The sequence below is a fragment of the Phascolarctos cinereus genome, unplaced genomic scaffold (genome assembly GCF_003287225.1).
Source record: "Phascolarctos cinereus isolate Bilbo 61053 unplaced genomic scaffold, phaCin_HiC Scaffold_2;HRSCAF=192, whole genome shotgun sequence".
NCBI classification, from domain to species: Eukaryota; Metazoa; Chordata; class Mammalia; order Diprotodontia; family Phascolarctidae; genus Phascolarctos; species Phascolarctos cinereus.
This window is the reverse complement of record NW_027555625.1, coordinates 34136850-34155737: the sequence shown is the minus strand read 5'-3', so window position 1 is coordinate 34155737 and position 18888 is coordinate 34136850. Positions and strand designations below refer to the sequence as shown.

Below are 18888 nucleotides of genomic sequence, written 5' to 3'. Positions count from 1 at the left end.
AGGAAGGTGGGTAGTAAGGTTCTTTACCTTCCCTTCTCCAGAGATTCATGACTGCCCTTTGAACTCAAGGCCTTAATCTTTGGTTCTCTCCTCTCTCCCATCTCCACTGAATCCTCCCCATCTGAAGCCAGCTCTCCAGGAGGGGGAGAGAAGGGAGTGCCAAGAAGCCCACTGCTCCATCCCACCCACTCTCCTTCCACTAGCAGAGATGGAATGAAAGCAAAGTTTCCACTTTCTCAGGGCACACATCCTCTCAGGCAAAGGTGCTGTTGCTCAGGGTGAGGAAACCATTTAATTGACACAAGGAAAAGTATTGGGAGGGGGAAAAGGAAGTCCATCATGTGTACATGGCTCCATGGAGGTATTCAAGACGATGCTGTTGCTGTTGCCGCCGAGCCTACAGGGAGGGGAGTAGGAAAAGTTAAGGGGAAAGCCCACCTGATTCGAGGAGGGATAGTAACCCAGTCCTGTAGGACAGGGAGAGGGCCAAAGAAGTCAAAAAGATACAGCCTTGCAAAGCACTCTGCCCTCTCTCTTGTACCTGTGAATCCTACTGATATCCTCACAGAAGGCTGAGGAAGGACCAAGAATAGACATTTTTATACCTGTCTTCCACAAAAGGAAACAGGCTGACAGAGGCTGGCTTACCCAGATCTACAGTCTCAAAGTGGCAAAATCAAATCTCAAACTCAAGGTCTTTTGACATCTAAGCCAGGGCTTTCTGGAGCTCGGGTCGGGGAAATACCATGAGGGCTGGCTCTATTTTCCCCACCCTGGAGGGTCGGGCCAATTCCATCTGTTCTTACCTTGTCTTTCTTATACTCTTCATACTCTTCATTGTCTGTGGGCAGCTCACATCTGCAGAGCGGGCAGGAGTTGGTCTGGGTAAACAACAGGAATGATCATTCCATTGATAAGCATTTATTAAATGTGCTACAGGTATCTGGGCTACAAAAACAGTTCCTGTCCTCAAGGCACTTACATGTTTTTGAATGGGAACAATTTGTACGCAGAGAAATAAATACCAAGTGATTAGCAACTGGCAAGATTGGGAAAAGCCTCATGTAGAAGGTAGCTTGGGAGTGAGCTAGGGATTCTAGGAGGTATAGGAGAAGAGGGAGGGACTTGTGGGTTCCCTTTCTACTTCTCCAATTTCAGTTCCTCTGGTTACAGCTCATTTGATTGTGACTTTCATCATTGACATTCCAAGAGTAGGAGTAAAGTTTAGGTCTATGGGTGTGTGAAGTAAACAAATGGTGAGGGAAACAGGTACAAGAGAGAGGGCAGGGGGCAGACTGTGCAGAAATCTCAGGTACCTTGCCCAGCCATGGTAGGATGCAGTCTGAATGGAAGAGGTGCTGGCAGGGCATCTCCAAGGCAGTCTGTTCCTCCTCAAACTCCAGAAGGCACACAGGGCACTTCAGACCCTTGTCTGGTAGGAAAGCGCTAATTAACTGCCACATAGATTACATCTTACCACCCCCCATTCCGTTCCAGCACTATGGCCTCAGAAGCAGTCTATTCTCCTTGCCCTCACGGGCCCTTCTGGGCCAAGACTGAGCTAGGGGTTGACAGGGTGGAGGAAGAATATAGGGTCTGCCTTGGCTGTAGAGGTAATGGAAGGTGACTGGAGGAAGGAGGCCCCTCACCAGCCTGGGCCCCTGTGATGATGGCTTTTGGCAGGCTCTGGACAGCTCTCTTGGCGGCAGGAGGAGGCAGTCGGTGGTCCCAATCCGTGAAGTCGGCAGATGCTAGCTCAATGTCCATCCCGTTGAAAAGTGTCCTGGAAAAGGGATTTGGGGGTAGGAGGAGAGCTGTTAGCTCAGGGCAATAATCTCTCTTTCCCTGGGACCCTTTTACCCACATAATTTCTAACACCAGTACCCTGATGTCTCCCAAAGCCTCCCCTAGCCCAGGACTTTCCATTTCAATAACTGCTTCGCTGGTCCCCAGGCACCCCTAGGAGCCTCGGATAACGCGCCCTCCGTCCCTCCCGAGCCTCGCATAACGCCCCTTCCGATCCCTTGGAGCCTCAGAGAACGCCCCCTCCCATCCCTCCGGAGCCCCGGATCACTTCCCCGGCCCAACGCCGGGCGATGACGCCCCCACGCACCGCGCCAGCTCCAGGAGCGCATTCTGCCGGTACTGTTCCTCCGGCACTCCCGGCTCGCAGTCGTGCTCCTCAAAGTAGGACGCCATGGCAACCGTGAATCCTAGCTGGCGAGGGGCCCCTGTCACAGTGATGCGACGCGAAGTGATCCCGCCCTTCTCGCGCCATTCCGACCAATGGGAGACCGGCCTCCGTCCGAAGGTCCAATCAGAGCCTTGAAAAGGAGGGCTCCACGCCCCTCCGGGATGCGCGACTCCGGAAACCCCAAGCTCGCTTTTCCATTGGTCTCTGTGAATCAGGTGGTCTGAAACTCGAGCCAATGGAGGCAGCCCGCGATCCCAGGTTTTCATTGGTTGCTGGCCTCAGGAGGCGGAGTCAGATAAGGGCTGGACGGACCCCTGTTGTCCCAGTGCTGCACCCATTGCACCCGAGGTCTTCTCCCGATAATCCCATTGGTACTTGGCCTTGGAGCCTGGGTTCGGGTCTCACCTGCTCCAGGAAGGCTGCCTGTGTGGAGGAGTCATACCTTTCCGCCCTGGCCGTGGACCGCTCTTTGCCCCTCCCACTAATTGGCATCATAGCATTTATATTGGAATTGCAGAGAACGTCCAGTCCAACGTCTCCATTAATGGCCCAAGGTCACGAGGCATCTCTGGACTTTGACCCTGGGGCCTCCGACCCCAATGTACACTGGGCTTTAAGACCTTTGAGGACAGGGGTAGTTCCTCCTTTTGAGTCTCAGCGCAAGGCTGGCACAGAGCAGGCACTTACTAAATGCCTATTGGTTGGTCCAACCCCACCCGATTTCCCGCCCAAAGTGGACCCCACTAAGATCTCACTGAGGCAGTTGTTGGGGGCACGGTGCCCCGCAATGCAAGTACCTTCTCGGCTCATGCCTTTTATGGCTTGGGTGCCCTGGGCTCTCAGGGAATTATTTAACTATATAATTATTTAAATATATTTAAAACTGAGTCAATGTGACCCTGGAGGGTCCTCATGTACTGATTTGTGGCCCTCATTTTTATGTGAGGTTGATACCACTGTGGACACTATAAAGTGCCCTCCAAAGCTCCCTGGAGGATCGTAGCTTTAGAACAGTAACAGACCTCAGAGGCCATTTCATTCAACACTCTCTTTTGAGACAAGTGATTTGGCCAAGGTCACAAGGGTCGTAAGCAATGAGGTGTGTTAGGGATCTGTAAGTATGTAGAGGGCCACAGGCTGTTCAAGAGGTCTCACTGATGGGCGGAGGCCCCCCTCGGGTGCTGATCTTTGAGCAAAGGTCGCCTGGTTCAGTGCTCCATTGTATGGATCTGTAACAATCTTTAACTCCCCTAGTTATTGTATGGTCATTAGCAGTCTATTCTGGGATTGGAGTCAGATAAGTGCACAGGACATGCATGCACTGTCCTTGAGCACAGCATGGGCTATACAGTCATTGTAACTTGAGAAAGAGTCCTGTTATTTTACTATATAAGTAAGTGCTTTGCTAAAAACAAACGGAGTTGCTTCCATCCTGCCTCCCGCCTCATCAACACGCATTCGAGATAGAAAATCAAGCTGGTCTTGATTCCTCAGATGATTGGGAAATCCTAGGCCCTAGGTAGGCTCTGTAGCCAAGTGAACTAGTTGTGCACAACAGGGGTGAACTTTGCATCCAGGTGCTCTGACTCCTGGGTAGGTTGTCTTTGGCATGAGGAGCAAGGGGAGAAGACTCTGGCCGTAGGGAATCAACAATGGATACTATGGGAAAAGTCCATCTCAATTGGGGACAAGATGTCCTTTGAGAATGGGAAACAGGTTTCCTAACAAGTCTGTCACCCCCTATGCAGAGAACCTCCCCTGAGCACTTCATATAGAATCCAGACTCCAGGCTTTTACCCAAGAGGGGCTTTTATTCAGCTCTACGTAGCAAGGGGTGATTTAGCTTGTACCCCAGGGGGATGGGAAGTTGGCAGGGGCAGCGGGCATCGTGCAGGGGTACAGCTGGTGGAGTCAAGTCCACCAAAGAGAGCTCCTCAGGGTTCCTTCAACTCCAGCACCAACCAGTGCTCCTTAGTGGAGCCCAGTGGTTTGGGTGGGGTTGGCTTCTCATCCCCCCATGATGCAGTTTAGTCTCCTGGCTGTGGCTCAAACCCCCAGCCTTTGGCTGTGGCCCCCTGGTGCCACGCTGCCGCTGGGTTATGAAGATTCGCAGGACGCTCCGTGGTGGCCACAATAATCCACTTCAGGAGGGGCAGCATTAAGGCCGTGATGATCAGGCCCAGGAAGAGGCGGCACCGGATGTTCCCGTCCAAGTCTGCCCAAGGCTGCTTAAGAGCCAGGGCTTTGTTTGCCCTGGCAAAAGCATTCTGGAATGGCAGGAGCCGACCAGGGTTATCAGTGTGGACTGCAGAGAGGCTCACATCTCCCCAACCCTTTCCCTCTGGAGCCCCCAAGGCAGGCCTTCTGTCTCAGCAGCTCCCCCTCAGCTCCTAGACTCCACTTGCCTCTTAGAACCCCTGAAGTAGAACAGACTGCAGAAGGAAACTAGGCTCGACTGGATCTGAATAAGAATTCTCTGGTACAGCCCAGATATTTCACATTTCCACATCCTCTGATGGGAAATTCACTACCTCACAAGACAGCTTCTTCTATCCTTGGGTAAGCCTAATTCCTTCATTTTCATCTTCCACTTCCCACCCCTCCCAATCTCACTCCCTAACTCATGATGATCCAATGGTCCCTTCCCAACCCATCTGGTTGGAAGGCAGGACTGGACTGAGTGCCCTGGGACCACTCCCTGCTCATCGACCAGCACTGAGCAATTAGGACCAAATCACCCTTATCCTAATTCTGACCACAATCAGGAAGCCTTACTACCTACTCAGCATTGACCCTTATTGATCCTACACTATACCTCCTATATCCTTAAGAAACCCCAACTTCAGGGGCAGCTAGGTGGCACAGTGGATGCACTGGCCCTGAAGTCAGGAGGACCTGAGTTCAAATCCGACCTCAGACCAAACACTTGACACTTACAAGCTGTGTAACCCTGGGCAAGTCACTTAACCCAAATTGCCCTAAAAAAATGCAAAAAAAAAAGAAACCCCAACTTCATAGGTCTTCAGCAGCCCTCAGAACCTCAACTGCTAGATCAGTACAAGCAAAATGTAGAGGTAAGAAAACACTGAAGTTTCTGACCATCATGTTGACATCCTAGGGACCCCCACCATGAATGGCTCAATCATTTACTCAGACCCAGGGATACCCTCTTCCCTTCTCCCATCACACTTCTCCCTTCTCCCCCTATTACAGACCTGGTCTGAGAGGAGACGCTCCCTCCTTTCAGCAGGATCCAGGCACATCTCCGGATCCTTCCCTGACTGGGCAATAAGGCCCATGTTAGCTCATGCCCCTACACAACCCACTTCCCCACACACCCAGAGCTGCCATGGGGCCCTTTGGTGGACTTATGGGAATGGACTTCTGGAAAGAAGGACATGGCTAGTCCCCTCCCACTTCCATGAAGTCACAGATCATTAAAAGTGGTCACAGAGTGAAGAGGATCTTAGAATTGAGAGGTGTAAAAAACCAGTCTCTCAAATCCTGGTCTTCTAAAGCCATCAGGGGGACGATGCCACTGGGGTTAGCACTATTCTCCTGTCTCCACTAGTGTTCGGCCTTGTGTTTTAAGGAACGGAACACCTCCACAGAGCATCTCGGGTCTGGCAGTAGGGGATACGCACTCCCCCAAGCCTGGCCCTACCTTTTCTCTCCTGTAATCTTCATAGTCCTCATTATCTGTAGGCAGCTCATATCTGCACAGAGGGCAACTGTTGGTCTGGGAAGACAGAGTGAGAACGAAGATGGCCCAGGGTCCATTTCTCCCTCTCCTCCCTTCCCATGGTGTCACCTCTGGGGTCTGTGCCTTAAGCTTATGTTTAGAAGAAAGCTTCTGTCCGTCATCCCCGATATTCAAGATCTATGGATGGGCAGGCCAATGTATATTAATTGGGCTGGACACCAGAAGGACTGTTTGGGAAGCTGGGGATACCTTGCCTAGCCAGGGAACGATGCAGTCTGAATGAAAAAGATGCTCACAGGGCATCTCCAGGGCAGTCTGCTCCTCCTCAAACTCCAGAAGGCACACGGGGCACTTGACACCTGCGTCTGAGAGGGAAAGCCCATCCCATCAGGCCCTGTTTCCTCCACCTTCCCACCCCAATCCCCTCCCAGTGTTGCCTCCTCAAAGGCAGGTCAGTCTGTAGGGGTATTTGACCCCCTCGTTGAATTTTTTTTCACCCAGCCTGGTCTGGAAGATTGAACAGGGAAATTAGTTGCATGCTGGGTAGAGGAAGAAGGGGAGGGGATGATGTTGGTTCCTTAAAGGTCAAACAGGTAACTGGGAAGTGGCAGAGATAAAGGAGGGCCTTGGAGGAAGAAGGCCCCTCACCAGCCTGGGCCCCTGTGATGGTGGATTTTGGCAGGTTCTCCACGGCTCTCTTGGCAGCGGGAGGAGGAAGTCGGTTTTCCCAGCTAAAGAGCTCACCTGTTGGCAGCTCAATGCCCATCCCATTGAAAAGTGTCCTGGGCAGAAAGAAAGTCCCCAAATATACCAATATATTCCTAGCATCACTTTGTATGTTTGTGATAAGATGACTGGGGGGAAATGACTAAGTAATGGCTCGTGAGTGAAACATGCTCCATAGGAAATGACTGTCGAGAGTATCCAGAGAAACACGGCAAAACCGGCATAAAGAAATGCCCAAGACGGGAAATGACACGTACAATAATCACACTAAGGTAAATGAAACCAGCTCTAAAACAGCGGGAACTCTGATGGATTTTCATGACAGCCTCACAAGCAGAGGACGGATGAGGACACACCTCCCTCCTCTCAGTCTGAAAGGGGGAGGTGTCCATGGGGATGGAACATGCACCGTCAGATACAGTTTCCTTTGGCTTTGCTCAAGTGTGCTTTTTTGTTGCAGAGTGAGTTTAACGGAGGAGTGGGTGGAAATGTAAACTGAGAAATGACCATGATATAAAAACAATGACAAAAAAAAAAGGTGTTCACTGCAAAGATGGTTGAGTCACACACACCAGGGCAGTGAATGCCCCCAAAACCCCAACAATCCATCCTTCCAGCACCCCCTTTCCCAGATAAATCTCAGCCTTAAGTCTTCTCAGATACTAGATCCTTCCCCCAACCCACCCACCCCTCCAGATGCCCCACCCCTGCCCTCCAGCAATGCCCTTCTCTGGACACTTCCCCCATGCACACACAAAACAACTCCTCCCATCACATAATCCCTTGCCCCTGGTTTAATTTCCCCCTCCCCTTACCCACCCTACACCATAAACCTAATGTTTGGCCCCCTGATTTTATTCGTATTTTATTCCAAATCTTAGGACAAACAGCTACCCAGTCCCAGAATAATCTTCAACTCGGAAATTGCTACTCCCCCAATAATTTCCCCCTCCTCAATATGAGGTAATTTTCCCATTCCATAAACTCAGCCCCCAAATAATCCGTAATCCCTAGCTCCCAATAAACCACTCTTCACACACACACACACACACACAAGAATGCACACACCTCCCTCTCTTTTCCACACAATCCCTAGTCTGAACAAATCTGGTCCTCAATTTAGCTCTGGACTAGACAGTCCCACCCCCGCCAATAATCTCTAGTCTAGAAAAGGAGACACCTGGATAATTCCTCATCTCTGGACAAGGAAACCCCAGATAAAATCCGTCCCTCAACTAGGAAGCCCCCGAATAGTCCCTATACGAACCTCAGCCTGGAAAAGGTGACCCCTGCATAATCCCTCATCATTGGACAAGGAAAGCCAGGATCATCCCCCATCCCTAGACTAGGCAGCCCCCGGATAATCCCTAGAGGATCCCCGAATAATCCCTCATCTCTGGACAAGGAAATCCAGGATTATCCCCCATCGCCGGACTGGGCAGCACCCGCATGCCCTTGCCGGCCCCACAATCTCCAGCCCCGGATAACCCCTAGCCCTGCACTAGACACACAGCCCCGGATAATCCCCGCCCAGGCCAAGGCGGGCCCGGATAATCCCCAGGGATGGCCAGCCCCGCCCACCGCGCCAGATGCAGCAGCTCGTTCTGCCAATACTGCTCTTCATCCATCTCCTCTGGGAAGTTCTCCATGGCGGCGGCGGGCGGCGGCGGGCGGCGGCAGCGGGAGGCAGAGACCAGCAGCGACCAGCCCGTCTGGCTCCGGTCAAGCCCAAGTGCAGCCCCCAACCCCACCCAGCCCACTCTGCAGCAGCTGACTCAGCGCTCCCGATACGAGCCTCCCCACCAGCCTCCTCCCCGATCGAGCCGGCCAATGAGAGGGCGCGCTCACACGGCAGACCCAATCAACGCTGGAGGAGGGCGGGCATAGCGGTCCGTCTGGGCTGCGGCTGGAAAAGGAATCCCTAGATAGGTGCTTCCATTGGCTTTTGGAGGTCAGGTGACCTGAGCTGGGTTTTGTTTTTTTTAAATGGGAAGGGCCTCAGCCTTGGGTTCTCATAGGGCCGAGGTCTCTGGGACGGGGCCTCTGGCCAATGGGAAGGCGAGATGAACCAGGCTCTGGCGGGAGGCGGGGCTCCGGGGTTTGACAGCCGGGAATGGAAAGCACAGCTGCAAGCTCCGCAGCGCAGCGTGGTCCCGCCCCGCCCCGCCCCGCCCTGGAGTCTCCAACGGGGCTGGCCTCCTCTTCACTGGCCTCGGGCAGCAGCACTCCCGGGCAGACCCCCTCTGAATGCATGTATGAACCAAAGAAAGAATCGGTGCTTGAATGCATGAGCAACTGAACGAGCGAACGAAAAGCATTTATTAAGCGCTTCCTGGGTTCTGAGCCCTGCACCTGGCACCCTGTATTTTAGGGAAGACGTTGCTGAAGCAGTGAGGATGGTGAACGGTCTTGAGTCTACTTCATATGAGGAAAGAGCTGAGGATGTCTGGCTCAAGAGGACGTGACATTTCCCTTCAGATTTTTGAAGGGCTGTCATCTAGATTTGGTCTTCTTAGCCCAAGAGGGCAGAACTAAAAGTCAGTCAGATAATAAGCATTTACTGAGTGCCTACTCTATACCAGGCACTGTGCTAAGCAGCTGGGGAGGCAGCTGGTGGCACAGAAGATAGAGGAATGGGCCTGGAGTCAAGAAGACCTGAGTTCAAATCCAGTCTCAGGTGCCCAGGTACCCTGGGCAAGTCACTTAACCTCAGTTTCCTCAACTGTTAAATGGGGATAGTATCACACCCACCTCGTGCATACAGCTGGCATAAAGTAAGCAACATATAACATGTAGACTTACTCTCCAAGCCCTACAGGTATAAAGGCAAAAGAGGACTTTGTCTCAAGGAACTCACAGTCTAATAAAGGAGGCAACATGAAAACAACTATGTAGGAACAAGGTAAACTGAGGATTATCAATTAGAGGAAAAGTGTGAGCATCGGGGGGAGGGGGAGTTCACGAATGTCTCCTGACAAAAGATGGAATTTTAGCTGGGGCTTGAAGGAAGCCAGAGAGTCTAGGAGGCAGAGATGGAGAGGGAGAATATTGCAGACATGGGGAGAAATTCACCAATTCATTAAGCACCTACTGTGTGCTAGATGCTAGGGAAGCAAAGGCCAAAATTAAACAGCCCTGTGCTCCACTACCTCCAACAGAACCAGCAAATTAGCTTAGCTGAGGTAGCAAGGTGTGCTAAAGGAGAGATGTGAGGTGGCATGTACCATGTTGGTCAAACCACTGCCTCAGCCACTACTTCCCCAGAGACTCCAGGGGGGACAGCCCAGTCCCCTTTGTGCCCCAAATCCCCAGACCACCTGCCCTGCTTCCAGTCCAGCCCCAAGTCTTCATCCAGGAGAGCAATCTCAGTGGAGAAGGGGGACTGCCACCCTAGCTACCCCTACCCCCAAGTGTCACCTAGAAACAGTTTATAAGCCCAAAACCAATGGGAAGAATACAGTGTGTGTACATACCACACACCCCCAGACACACACATACCACAAGCCACCCTTCCAGCCATCATTCAAAGGAGTAACCCTTGTGGAGGAGAGACCTGGCAACTTCCCCTGAAAGTGCTGTAGCCCCCACCTTCCCAGCAGCCACAGCTACCAAAGAAACAGAAAATGAAGTTCTCATCACCAAAATCCTTGGCATCACTGAATACCTCAATGCATGGGATTTTATCAATGAAAATGACACTCCAGAAAATGCATCACCACCTACTTTCCTTCTTCTCCCTGAGGACCTCACTCATCCAAGGGCCATGTTTGACTTGCGGCTGAAAGCTGTATTTGGTGTCTCTCCCATTAGAATGTGAGTTTCTTAAGGGCAGCGACTGCCTTACTTTTCTATTTGTACCTCCAGCTTTTAGCCCAGTGTACTGCTTAGCATGTGGTGAGTGATTAACAAATTCCTTTTCATTAATTCATTCAATAAACCTGGAAAATCCAGCTAGAGCAATAGAGCAGGGCAAAGAGGGCAGATTTAGACTTGAGGTTAGAAAAATCTTCCTAACCATAAAAGAGATTCAAAATAGGTACCAATCCAAGCCATATTTATTAAATGCCTACTATACGCAGAGGTAGCTAAGTGGCACAGTGGATAGAGTGCTGGACCTGGAGTCAGGAGGACCTGAGTTCAAATTCAGCCTCAGATACTTACTAGCTGTGTGACTCTGGGTGAGTCACTTCACCCTGTTTGCTTCAGTTCCTCATCCGTAAAATGAGCTGGAGAATGGCAAACTACTCCATTATCTTTGGTAAGAAAACCCCAAATGGGGTCATGAAGAGTCAAACATGATGAAAAATGACTGAACAAGAGTACAATGTAATTCCAACCTAAGAATCTAGGTTACTGGAAAGGTAGTGGTTGCTTCAACAAAAAATGTCAAGTTTGAGAATACTATGGGACATCCAGTTGGAGATGCCTGGTAGGCAGCCTGGACCTCAAGGAGGGCTGTGTTGTGGAAGGGAACCGGTTCTTTGTGACTATGTGAAACAAAACAGTCAAGGTCATAATAGATGATGATTAAGCTTAGCTCACCTTTGGCCTTCCAAGGCCCAGACATCTAATGGGGCAGCCACCCTATTCAATGAAGCCCCGTTCACTCATTATAGGATGACCTAAGGAGAAAATAGTCCCCCAGTCAAGGAGTATTTATTAGGTGCTTATTGTTTGCCAGGCACTGTGCTAAGATCTATGTAAAGAATGCCCTTTGTTTGCAGCCATAGTAGGGAATTGGTCAGTCCTGGGATGCTCCCTTAATGCCACCAGCTCAGTGTTCTTAGAGTAGAGAGCAGTTGTCCCCGGGGGTCATTACCACGAAAGTCTTTTGCCCAGACTTTCTTCCTTGTGGTCTCCCAGCCTCTCTCTTTTTGAAGAATGAGGAACTGGACTATCCTTTCCTCTGCTGCACATCTAGGTTCTTTCTTGCCCAAGTGAAGTAGCTGCCTTATTCATTCCCTGGGAGAATTTATGGCACTTCCTACTGCTACTTTTCTTTGCAGGATTCTACTGGAGTCCAGCTGGATCTGCTCAGACCATTGGCTCAGGAAGGCAGCTTCCATGGGGGAAGGAGTGAGTCCACTGATCTGGACTTGTCTTCCCACTAGAGTCATACTGATCCTTCTATCCATTGGAACAGGGTCAGCTCTCCCAGTTTGGACCCTAGTCATTTGATTTACTGAATTTGATTCTATAGCAATGGGTCATCTACTAGCATTTCCAGGCATTTTAATTCCCCATTGGTCAGTTTGCTCTACTGTCCCAAGGAAGGACTATGGGAGAAACCTCTTCCTTGGACACTCTGGAGCTTGCATTTACTGGCAGCAAGCTCTGCAGCTGGGTGATATCCTTTCCATTCCGCCAATGACAGGCATTGCTGGTGGCTGGGTTTGAGGTCCTAGGGAGAGGCAGATGCATTCTCCTGGTCTACCCTCAAGCAGGGCAAACCTATCTCTTCTCTGAGCTGACATTATGTAGGTCCAGTCTTTCTTTAGGAGCTGGGTACTTCCTGGTCCTTTGCCTTCTAGTTACAGGAGTAAAGATCAAGAGAGGAGAAAGCGTTTCAGCCAAATCCCTGAGAAGTAATCACTTTGGAGAGGGAGAGGAGAGCCTCTCTGTTTCCTCTTTGGCTTCCTCCATCCTGTCTTTGTCACCTTCTTCCCACCTTGGTCAGAGGAGGATTTCTGGTTTTTCACTGGAATACTAGCAGTGTCCCCAAGACAGCATTGGCAGAGTCTGTGTTGGGAGCCAAGGATAGATTCGAGGCTCTACAAAGAACCCTGCTGAAAGATTCCACCATAGCTAAGGGGGACAGCTGGAGGACTCCAGAAATAGAACTTCCAGGAGCTGTGAGGTATCTTCTGGTTACATGTACTCTATGTAAAGTTGAGGTCACATTCCCTCGGAGGCTACTGTCTTTTGGGGGATATTTTATATCAACTGTTCTTACCCTACTCCTTCAAAAAAACCCCGCCCTTTTCTAGATGTGAATTGAGTCTGCCTGCCTAACTGATACCAAAAGTTATCACAGAGGGGGGTGGTAGATATCGGTGGGGGCTTATAAGTTTAGAAGGACAGTGCCCCTCAGTGCTTACCCTAGAGCTTTCAAGAGATATGGTAGCCATCTCTGAGGACTCAACTTTTTAGGGAGAGTAAGTGTGAGTTGGGACAGTCACCTCACAACATGTTGTACAGGAGGCACACCTTCCTTCACTTAATTTGCATTTCACTCATTGCTGAGCACTTCCAAAGAAGGGCCACCATAGCAGTCACCATCTTGGCAATTTGATGCGGAGTGTATGTTGTGTTAAGCTCTCCTCTCAGAGTACTTGTGGTTTGCTACTTTATAGTCTTCTCTACTTCCCAAAGGATGTTATAAGATCAGAGATTTAGAAATGGAAAAGACTTTTGAGGTCCTCAAGTCCAATGTCTTCATTTTACAGGATGAAGAAACTGAGTCCAAGAGGGAAAAGCCTTATCTGACATCACTCAGTCATTTTCTTTTTTGTTTGTCTGTCTGTCTTTCTTTCTTTCTTTCTTTCTCTCTCTCTCTCTCTCTTTCTTTCTTTCTTTCTTTCTTTCTTTCTTCTTTCTTCTTTCTTTCTTTCTTTCTTTCTTTCTTTCTTTCTTTCTTTCTTTCTTTCTTTCTTTCTTTCTTCTTGAGGCAATTGGGGTTATATGACTTGTCCAGGGTCACACAGCTACTAAGTGTATGAGGTGAGATTTGAACTCTTCCTGATGCCAGGGCTGGATACTCTATCCACTGCACCACCTAGCTGCCCCTCAGATAGTAATTTGCTGAGGCAGGATCTAAACCCAGGTTTTCCTGCCTCCAAATCCAGTGATTTATCCACTAGCCCACTGTTGAGTGTGCTATCATTGCCATTGTTTTCATTGGTTCATTTGGCTTTTTCTTTATATATGTATCGAAGTTTCAATTAAATAAACACCAAATATCAGTGGGTATAAACGGTTGTTAACGTAGGGGCTCAGGAATGCATAAAATTTATCCAGTTGAAATAAACGGTAATTTTGTTTTTTCAACATAAGAATTTACCCCAAGAGATTTTTGTTGTTGTTGTTTTAAGAAATTTTTTGGTCTTTTTTTTTGTTCTTGTTTTTGTTTTTTTTTTAAAGAATAATTTGGGGGTGTTGGTTTTATTTTTTAAAGAATAATTTTTATTGTTGTTTTTGTTTTTTAAAGAATTTTTTTGTTTTGTTCTTGTTTTTGTTTTTTAAAGAATAACTTACTCTCCTAAGACAGGAGAAGACTGTATTAGATGCTGAGTATATCTTCCAGCACTGCCTGTAATAGGCCCCTCTCCTGGAGGGAGAAGAGAAGAGGCCACAGAAGGGAGGGATTGAATAACCAACCTGGAGGGGGTTTTGCTGTGGCAACACTTGCTGTGCATGAATTTTCTTGATATCACATTGCTTCCTATTTTTAGCAAGCTGTCATCCAGGGAGAGCGGCAGAATAGTGTGATGGAAAGAATGCAGAAGCAAGAGGGAAAGACCATCTTAGACCACATCCTGCCTTGAACACCTGCTAGCTCCTTGTCCATGGCAATTTGGTAAACCTCTCTGAGCCTCAACTTCTTCATCTGTAAATTAGAGGTGATAGCAGCTTTAATACCTCCCTCATAAGGGAGGTGTGGTAAAATCTAATGAGATGACTCATGTAAAAGACTCTACATACTTTTAAGTGCTAGGTCAAGATCATGAACATTTCTCAAATAGACGGGTGGTCTTAGACAGAGGTGTCAAACTCACAGTGTCCAGGCAGCAAATCAGCCTCTAGTACTCCTGAATGCCTCAGATCCTATTTAAATATATTTGTGAAATGTTTAACAAAATAAATAAAATACAATATATTTAATACAGTTTAAATTATTTAAAAAACAGTAATTTGTGCTTTGCTAAGTCAATATGCCACCTCTATTTGAGTTTGATGCCACTGGTCTTAGCAACACAGGATTAAAGCTGAAAGAGATCATAAAGGTTATCAAATCCAACCTCCTAATTTTGCAATCAATGAAACTGGGACCCAAAGAGATGAAGGGATGCCCCAGGTCACACAGCTAGTAAATGGTAGACCTAACATTTGTGCTTGGGTCTTCTGATGCCAAACCAAATAAAAATAATCAATCAATAATAGGGTTTAGATGAAATGGAAAAGGTACTTGATACTGGAGGATTTGGATGTGTTAAGGATATTTGGACATGCCCTAGGGGTCATCTATAAGTTTTCAAGTGAGTTGAGAAGAGAGAGAAGCTGGAAGAGGTCTAGCTTCATGGTAATCCCCCTGAGGAGTAACAGCCTGGGACTGGGGCCGGGGTATGGGAAGGACTTATAAATTTCCCTACTTTAGCTGTGTCCTAAAAGTTTTGATATGTTGTTTCATTGTTATCACTATAGTCAACATCATTATTTATTTTTTCCTGTGATTTATTCTTTCACCCAGTCATTATTTAGGAGATTATTACTTAGTTTCAGTTTAGGTCTGCTTCTTTTGGTCATATTTCCTCTTTTCATTACTAATTTTATTGTGTTATGGTCGCTGAAGAATGTTATTACATCTGACCTTTTATATTTCTTTATGATTTCTTTCTACTTTAGCATATAATCGATTTTTAAAGGAAACTATAAGAAACTGAGAAATACATGTATCCTTTAATATTCCTGTTCACCATAGAACAATTAAATTTCAGCTCTATGTGTTCCTTCTGTTTCTCTTTCTATTGAGTCTATCCAACTTTGAAAGAGGAATATTAAAGTCTGTTACTATTTTTGTGCTACTATCAATATATTCTTGCTTTTTGCCTACCTTTTCTTTTTGTTGTTATTGTTTGTTTGTTCCAACAATTACAGGGTTAATTTTATTTTTAGATCATTTTGTTATTATTTTACATTTTTATTGATTTTTGTTTTTACATTATCTTCATTTATTAGTATATTCCTTCCACCTCCTCTGTCCAGTGGGTCATCCCTGATAATGAAGAATAAAAGGGAAAGAGGGAAAAAAACCAATTCAGCAAAACTAACAGGCAAATCAGCTAAGTCAGACAATATATGCCATATTCCATATCCATATTCCCCACGTGTCATTTCTTCTCTGGGGCCAAACTTCATCCTCATAATCAAATTAGATTTTCTTTTAAGAATTTAGCCACTAAGCCCTTGGTTGTACTTATATTTGACATTGTTATTTTTTTCATTATCTATGTTGCCTTTAAGCATAATATTTCTTTGTTTTTCTCACTAGGATTTATTAATTTTAATCACTGGTTTATCTGAGATTAGGATTCCAACTCCTTCTGAGAGCTGCCTGCAGCATAATAGATTTTGTTCCATCCTTCATTTTTAACTCTGTATCTATATGTTTTAATTACATAGTGTCTCAACAGAAACTGAATTATGAACCTGAAAAGATAGATGTACTTATCTGGTCATGATCATAAAATTGTTTCAAGAGCTAAAGATTTTTCTAGGATTTGGTGGCTACTATTGGAAATTCATAAAGATTTATGCCATGATGACTAAGTTTTTCAATAATCTCACTCATGGGTATATACATGAAAAAAACACAGTAGGGCAAAAAAACACAGTCTGGCCTGAGCCCTCTGGTACCATTTCAAGATTGTTGGGATGAGGAATTTGAATAGGTTCTCAAGAATTTAGTCAACTGCCTCATGATTGGTTTAGGTAGATCCAAGCAAGTTCTTTATGTGACATACCACTAGCAGCCTAGAGGACTTGGGAGCACTTTTATTCTAGGAGAGGGATGGCCACCAGAAATCTCTTGCATTTGCCAATAGATGAGTCACTAATTGATGGGACTTGTACCATATAGAAACTGAAGTTTTTGGCTGTGGAGTAAGCTACTGTTGATAAGTTCCAAAACTTTGTATATGGGCCCCAATTTAGTTAATCTGAGTTCAAACCATAGTCATGAGCCCCCACCAATGTATTTACTTTTAATGGTTAACTGGAGGACACACTTTACTCATAACAAAGGCATTTGATGAAATTAAAATGTAATAAAAAAACAACACAAAACATTCCTCTTGTAAACCTTGAGCTTGTCTGCCCAGAAATGCAGACATACTCAAAGGGAAAAGGAGATTTGCAAAGGGCTCACGCATGGGGTACACTGGTGTAATGCCTCTAAAGATAGAAGGAACCTTCCTTTCCATGTCGCTGGTTTTCACAAAAAGCTTCAAGTAGTAAGAATGAATCAGAGAACTGAGAGGAAAATACCAAAATTTTAAAAATGGTGTGATGTGATAAAAATATCCATCTGAATGGGTCACACTAAAGGACGGACTGAACCACATGACCAAGAGATATAAGAAATTCAGAGCCCCACACTACCACCAAAACAAAACAAAAAACAAAACAAAACAAAAGCCAGCTAGTTTTTAACCATCAGACTAGAGAGCCAGGCCAGAAAGACATGAGCAATGCAGTGGTAAGTTTCTCTCTCTCTCTTTCTCTCTGTCTCTCCCTTTCTCTGTCTCTCTTTCTCCTTCTCTCTTTCTCTGTCTCTGTGTCCTTCTGCCTCTTTCTTTCTGTCTCTGTGTCTCTGCCTCTGTCTCTCTCTCATTTGTAGGAACTCATGGATTTTGGGACTTATAGGAAGCAATTGCCAGAGGGAAGCTAGGACACCTGGAATGGGTTGGTTGCCTGGGAATTCAAAGGGCTTGGGCTCACATGGCAATTGGCTGAGTTTGGAGATCTCTGAGGGGGTCCTGGTTATCTTTGTCCTTCAGAATACACCAGTCAGTCATCCAGGGATCATGAGTGCAATCCTCAGCTGGTGAAAGAGGGCCGCCATGATGAGACACCCGTCTGTGGTTGTGACTTTGGGGAGGAGTAAATGCTGGTACTCCTATCCCCAGCTACTTCTTGGAGTTGGTCCTTTGGGAAAGAATACAGTCTAAGCTACCGAATGGTTTCCCTGGAAAGAGAAAATGTAAGACCTCAAACCATTCATGCCTTGGCTGTTACTAGGCTTGCAAATGCTTGTCTCTGTTACCTACCTAGGAAGCAGCTGCTTAACTGGAATCTTAATTTACCTTCATTGCCTTCATTATCTTTCTATTTCATACAGAGGAGGTGCTGAATATTTACAATTGCTTGTTGGCCGCTAGGTGGTGTACTGGATAGAGTGCTGGACTCAGAGTCAAGAAGACCTGAGCTCAAATCCAGCCTCAGACATTTACTAGCTGTGTGACCCTGGACAAGTCACTTAAACTCTGCCTGCCTAAGTCTCCTCATCTGTAAGATGGGCATAATAATACCACTTACTTCCCAGAGTTGTTGGGAGGATCAAATGAGTTAGTAGATGTAATAAGTTAGTAGTAGCTTTTCAAACCTTAAAGTGCTATAGAAATGCTATTGTTATTATTATTTAAGTGTGTGGTCACCCAAAGTGGGAAAAGAGATAAGCATCTTAATGGGAAATCAGCTGTACCTGAACTGTATTTTAGAGATTTTCCTGAAATAAAATTTTAGGTGGAGGGAAGGGGAAAAGCAGCATTTGTGATAGATTTATGAAGTATTACAAGCAAATGGTTATTTTACTGAACTCTAGACCAAACCTAGACCCAACGTGGAGGGGAGGGGAGGCAGGTGTTGTCGAAGTTAGAACAGCTTCTTAATTATCCTACCAGAAAGGTAGGTCAAAATGTCTACTTCTTTTATGTGCCTTAAGCAATGGATATTAATCCTTCATTTCATAAGGGACAATCCTCCACATCCATGCACATAGGATCTCAGATTATCATCTCTGCACCCACTTGAGGAATATGTATATCAAGGGCATTCTCATGAAGGGGCCCATGACATGAAATACATGTGACCAAAGCATACCAATATAGAGGTAACACATATCTCCCACACTACAGAGTTTGCCAGTGTCTTCTAGCAATATTAATTTGCTGTTTTCTGTTTGACCTGCCTCATGTGGTGTTTCTCTCTGTTGGATGACCACTGGAAATTGTATTCACACTATTTTCTTCAAGTCTTCGGCTATCTGGCTATTTTCAGGGCCAGCTTTTTTTTTTTTTTCTAGCTAGGCAATGGGGTTAAGTGACTTGCCCAGAGTCACTCAGCTAGTAAGTATTATGTGTCTGCGGCCAGATTTGAACTCAGGTCCTCCTGAATCTAGGGCTGGTGCTCTATCCACTGCGCCATCTAGCTGCCCCTGGGCCAGCTCTTACTATGTCCAATATCCACTAGGAAGGCTATGGTTAGTAAG

The 18888-nt window shown here is 46.8% G+C and overlaps 2 protein-coding genes and 1 long non-coding RNA gene across 3 annotated transcripts; 1 reads left to right on the top strand and 2 right to left on the bottom strand.

Moving 5' to 3' along the window:
• Positions 1–273: 273 nt before the first annotated feature.
• Positions 274–2475, bottom strand: RNF181 (ring finger protein 181). The gene is made up of 5 exons (XM_020969502.2): positions 2114–2475; positions 1650–1783; positions 1317–1432; positions 807–881; positions 274–397 (listed from the first exon to the last, which is right to left on the bottom strand). The coding sequence occupies exons 1-5, from the start codon at positions 2458–2460 to the stop codon at positions 338–340; spliced, it is 732 nt and encodes a 243-aa protein (XP_020825161.1). The 5' UTR covers positions 2461–2475; the 3' UTR covers positions 274–337.
• Positions 2476–3985: 1510 nt separating this feature from the next.
• LOC110196353 (E3 ubiquitin-protein ligase RNF181-like) lies at positions 3986–8287 on the bottom strand. The gene is made up of 6 exons (XM_020969518.2): positions 8205–8287; positions 6546–6679; positions 6147–6262; positions 5859–5933; positions 5410–5475; positions 3986–4461 (listed from the first exon to the last, which is right to left on the bottom strand). The coding sequence occupies exons 1-6, from the start codon at positions 8270–8272 to the stop codon at positions 4222–4224; spliced, it is 699 nt and encodes a 232-aa protein (XP_020825177.1). The 5' UTR covers positions 8273–8287; the 3' UTR covers positions 3986–4221.
• Positions 8271–14440, top strand: LOC144455731 (uncharacterized). Its single transcript, XR_013484433.1, has 2 exons — positions 8271–10436; positions 14075–14440. It is a non-coding gene; the product is annotated as an uncharacterized LOC144455731 (long non-coding RNA).
• The last annotated feature ends 4448 nt before the right edge of the window (positions 14441–18888 follow it).

Coding starts and splice junctions, on each gene's coding strand:
- RNF181 (XM_020969502.2), bottom strand. CDS start 2,460: ATGAAAACCTGGGATCGCGGGCTGCCTCCATTGGCTCGAGTTTCAGAC. Junction 1,433..1,649: donor CATCACAGGGGCCCAGGCTG/GTGAGGGGCCTC, acceptor CTTTCCTACCAG/ACAAGGGTCTGAAGTGCCCT. Junction 882..1,316: donor TCCTACCATGGCTGGGCAAG/GTACCTGAGATT, acceptor TTGTTTACCCAG/ACCAACTCCTGCCCGCTCTG.
- LOC110196353 (XM_020969518.2), bottom strand. CDS start 8,272: ATGGAGAACTTCCCAGAGGAGATGGATGAAGAGCAGTATTGGCAGAAC. Junction 6,263..6,545: donor CATCACAGGGGCCCAGGCTG/GTGAGGGGCCTT, acceptor TTTCCCTCTCAG/ACGCAGGTGTCAAGTGCCCC. Junction 4,462..5,409: donor AGCGTCTCCTCTCAGACCAG/GTCTGTAATAGG, acceptor CTGCCATTCCAG/AATGCTTTTGCCAGGGCAAA.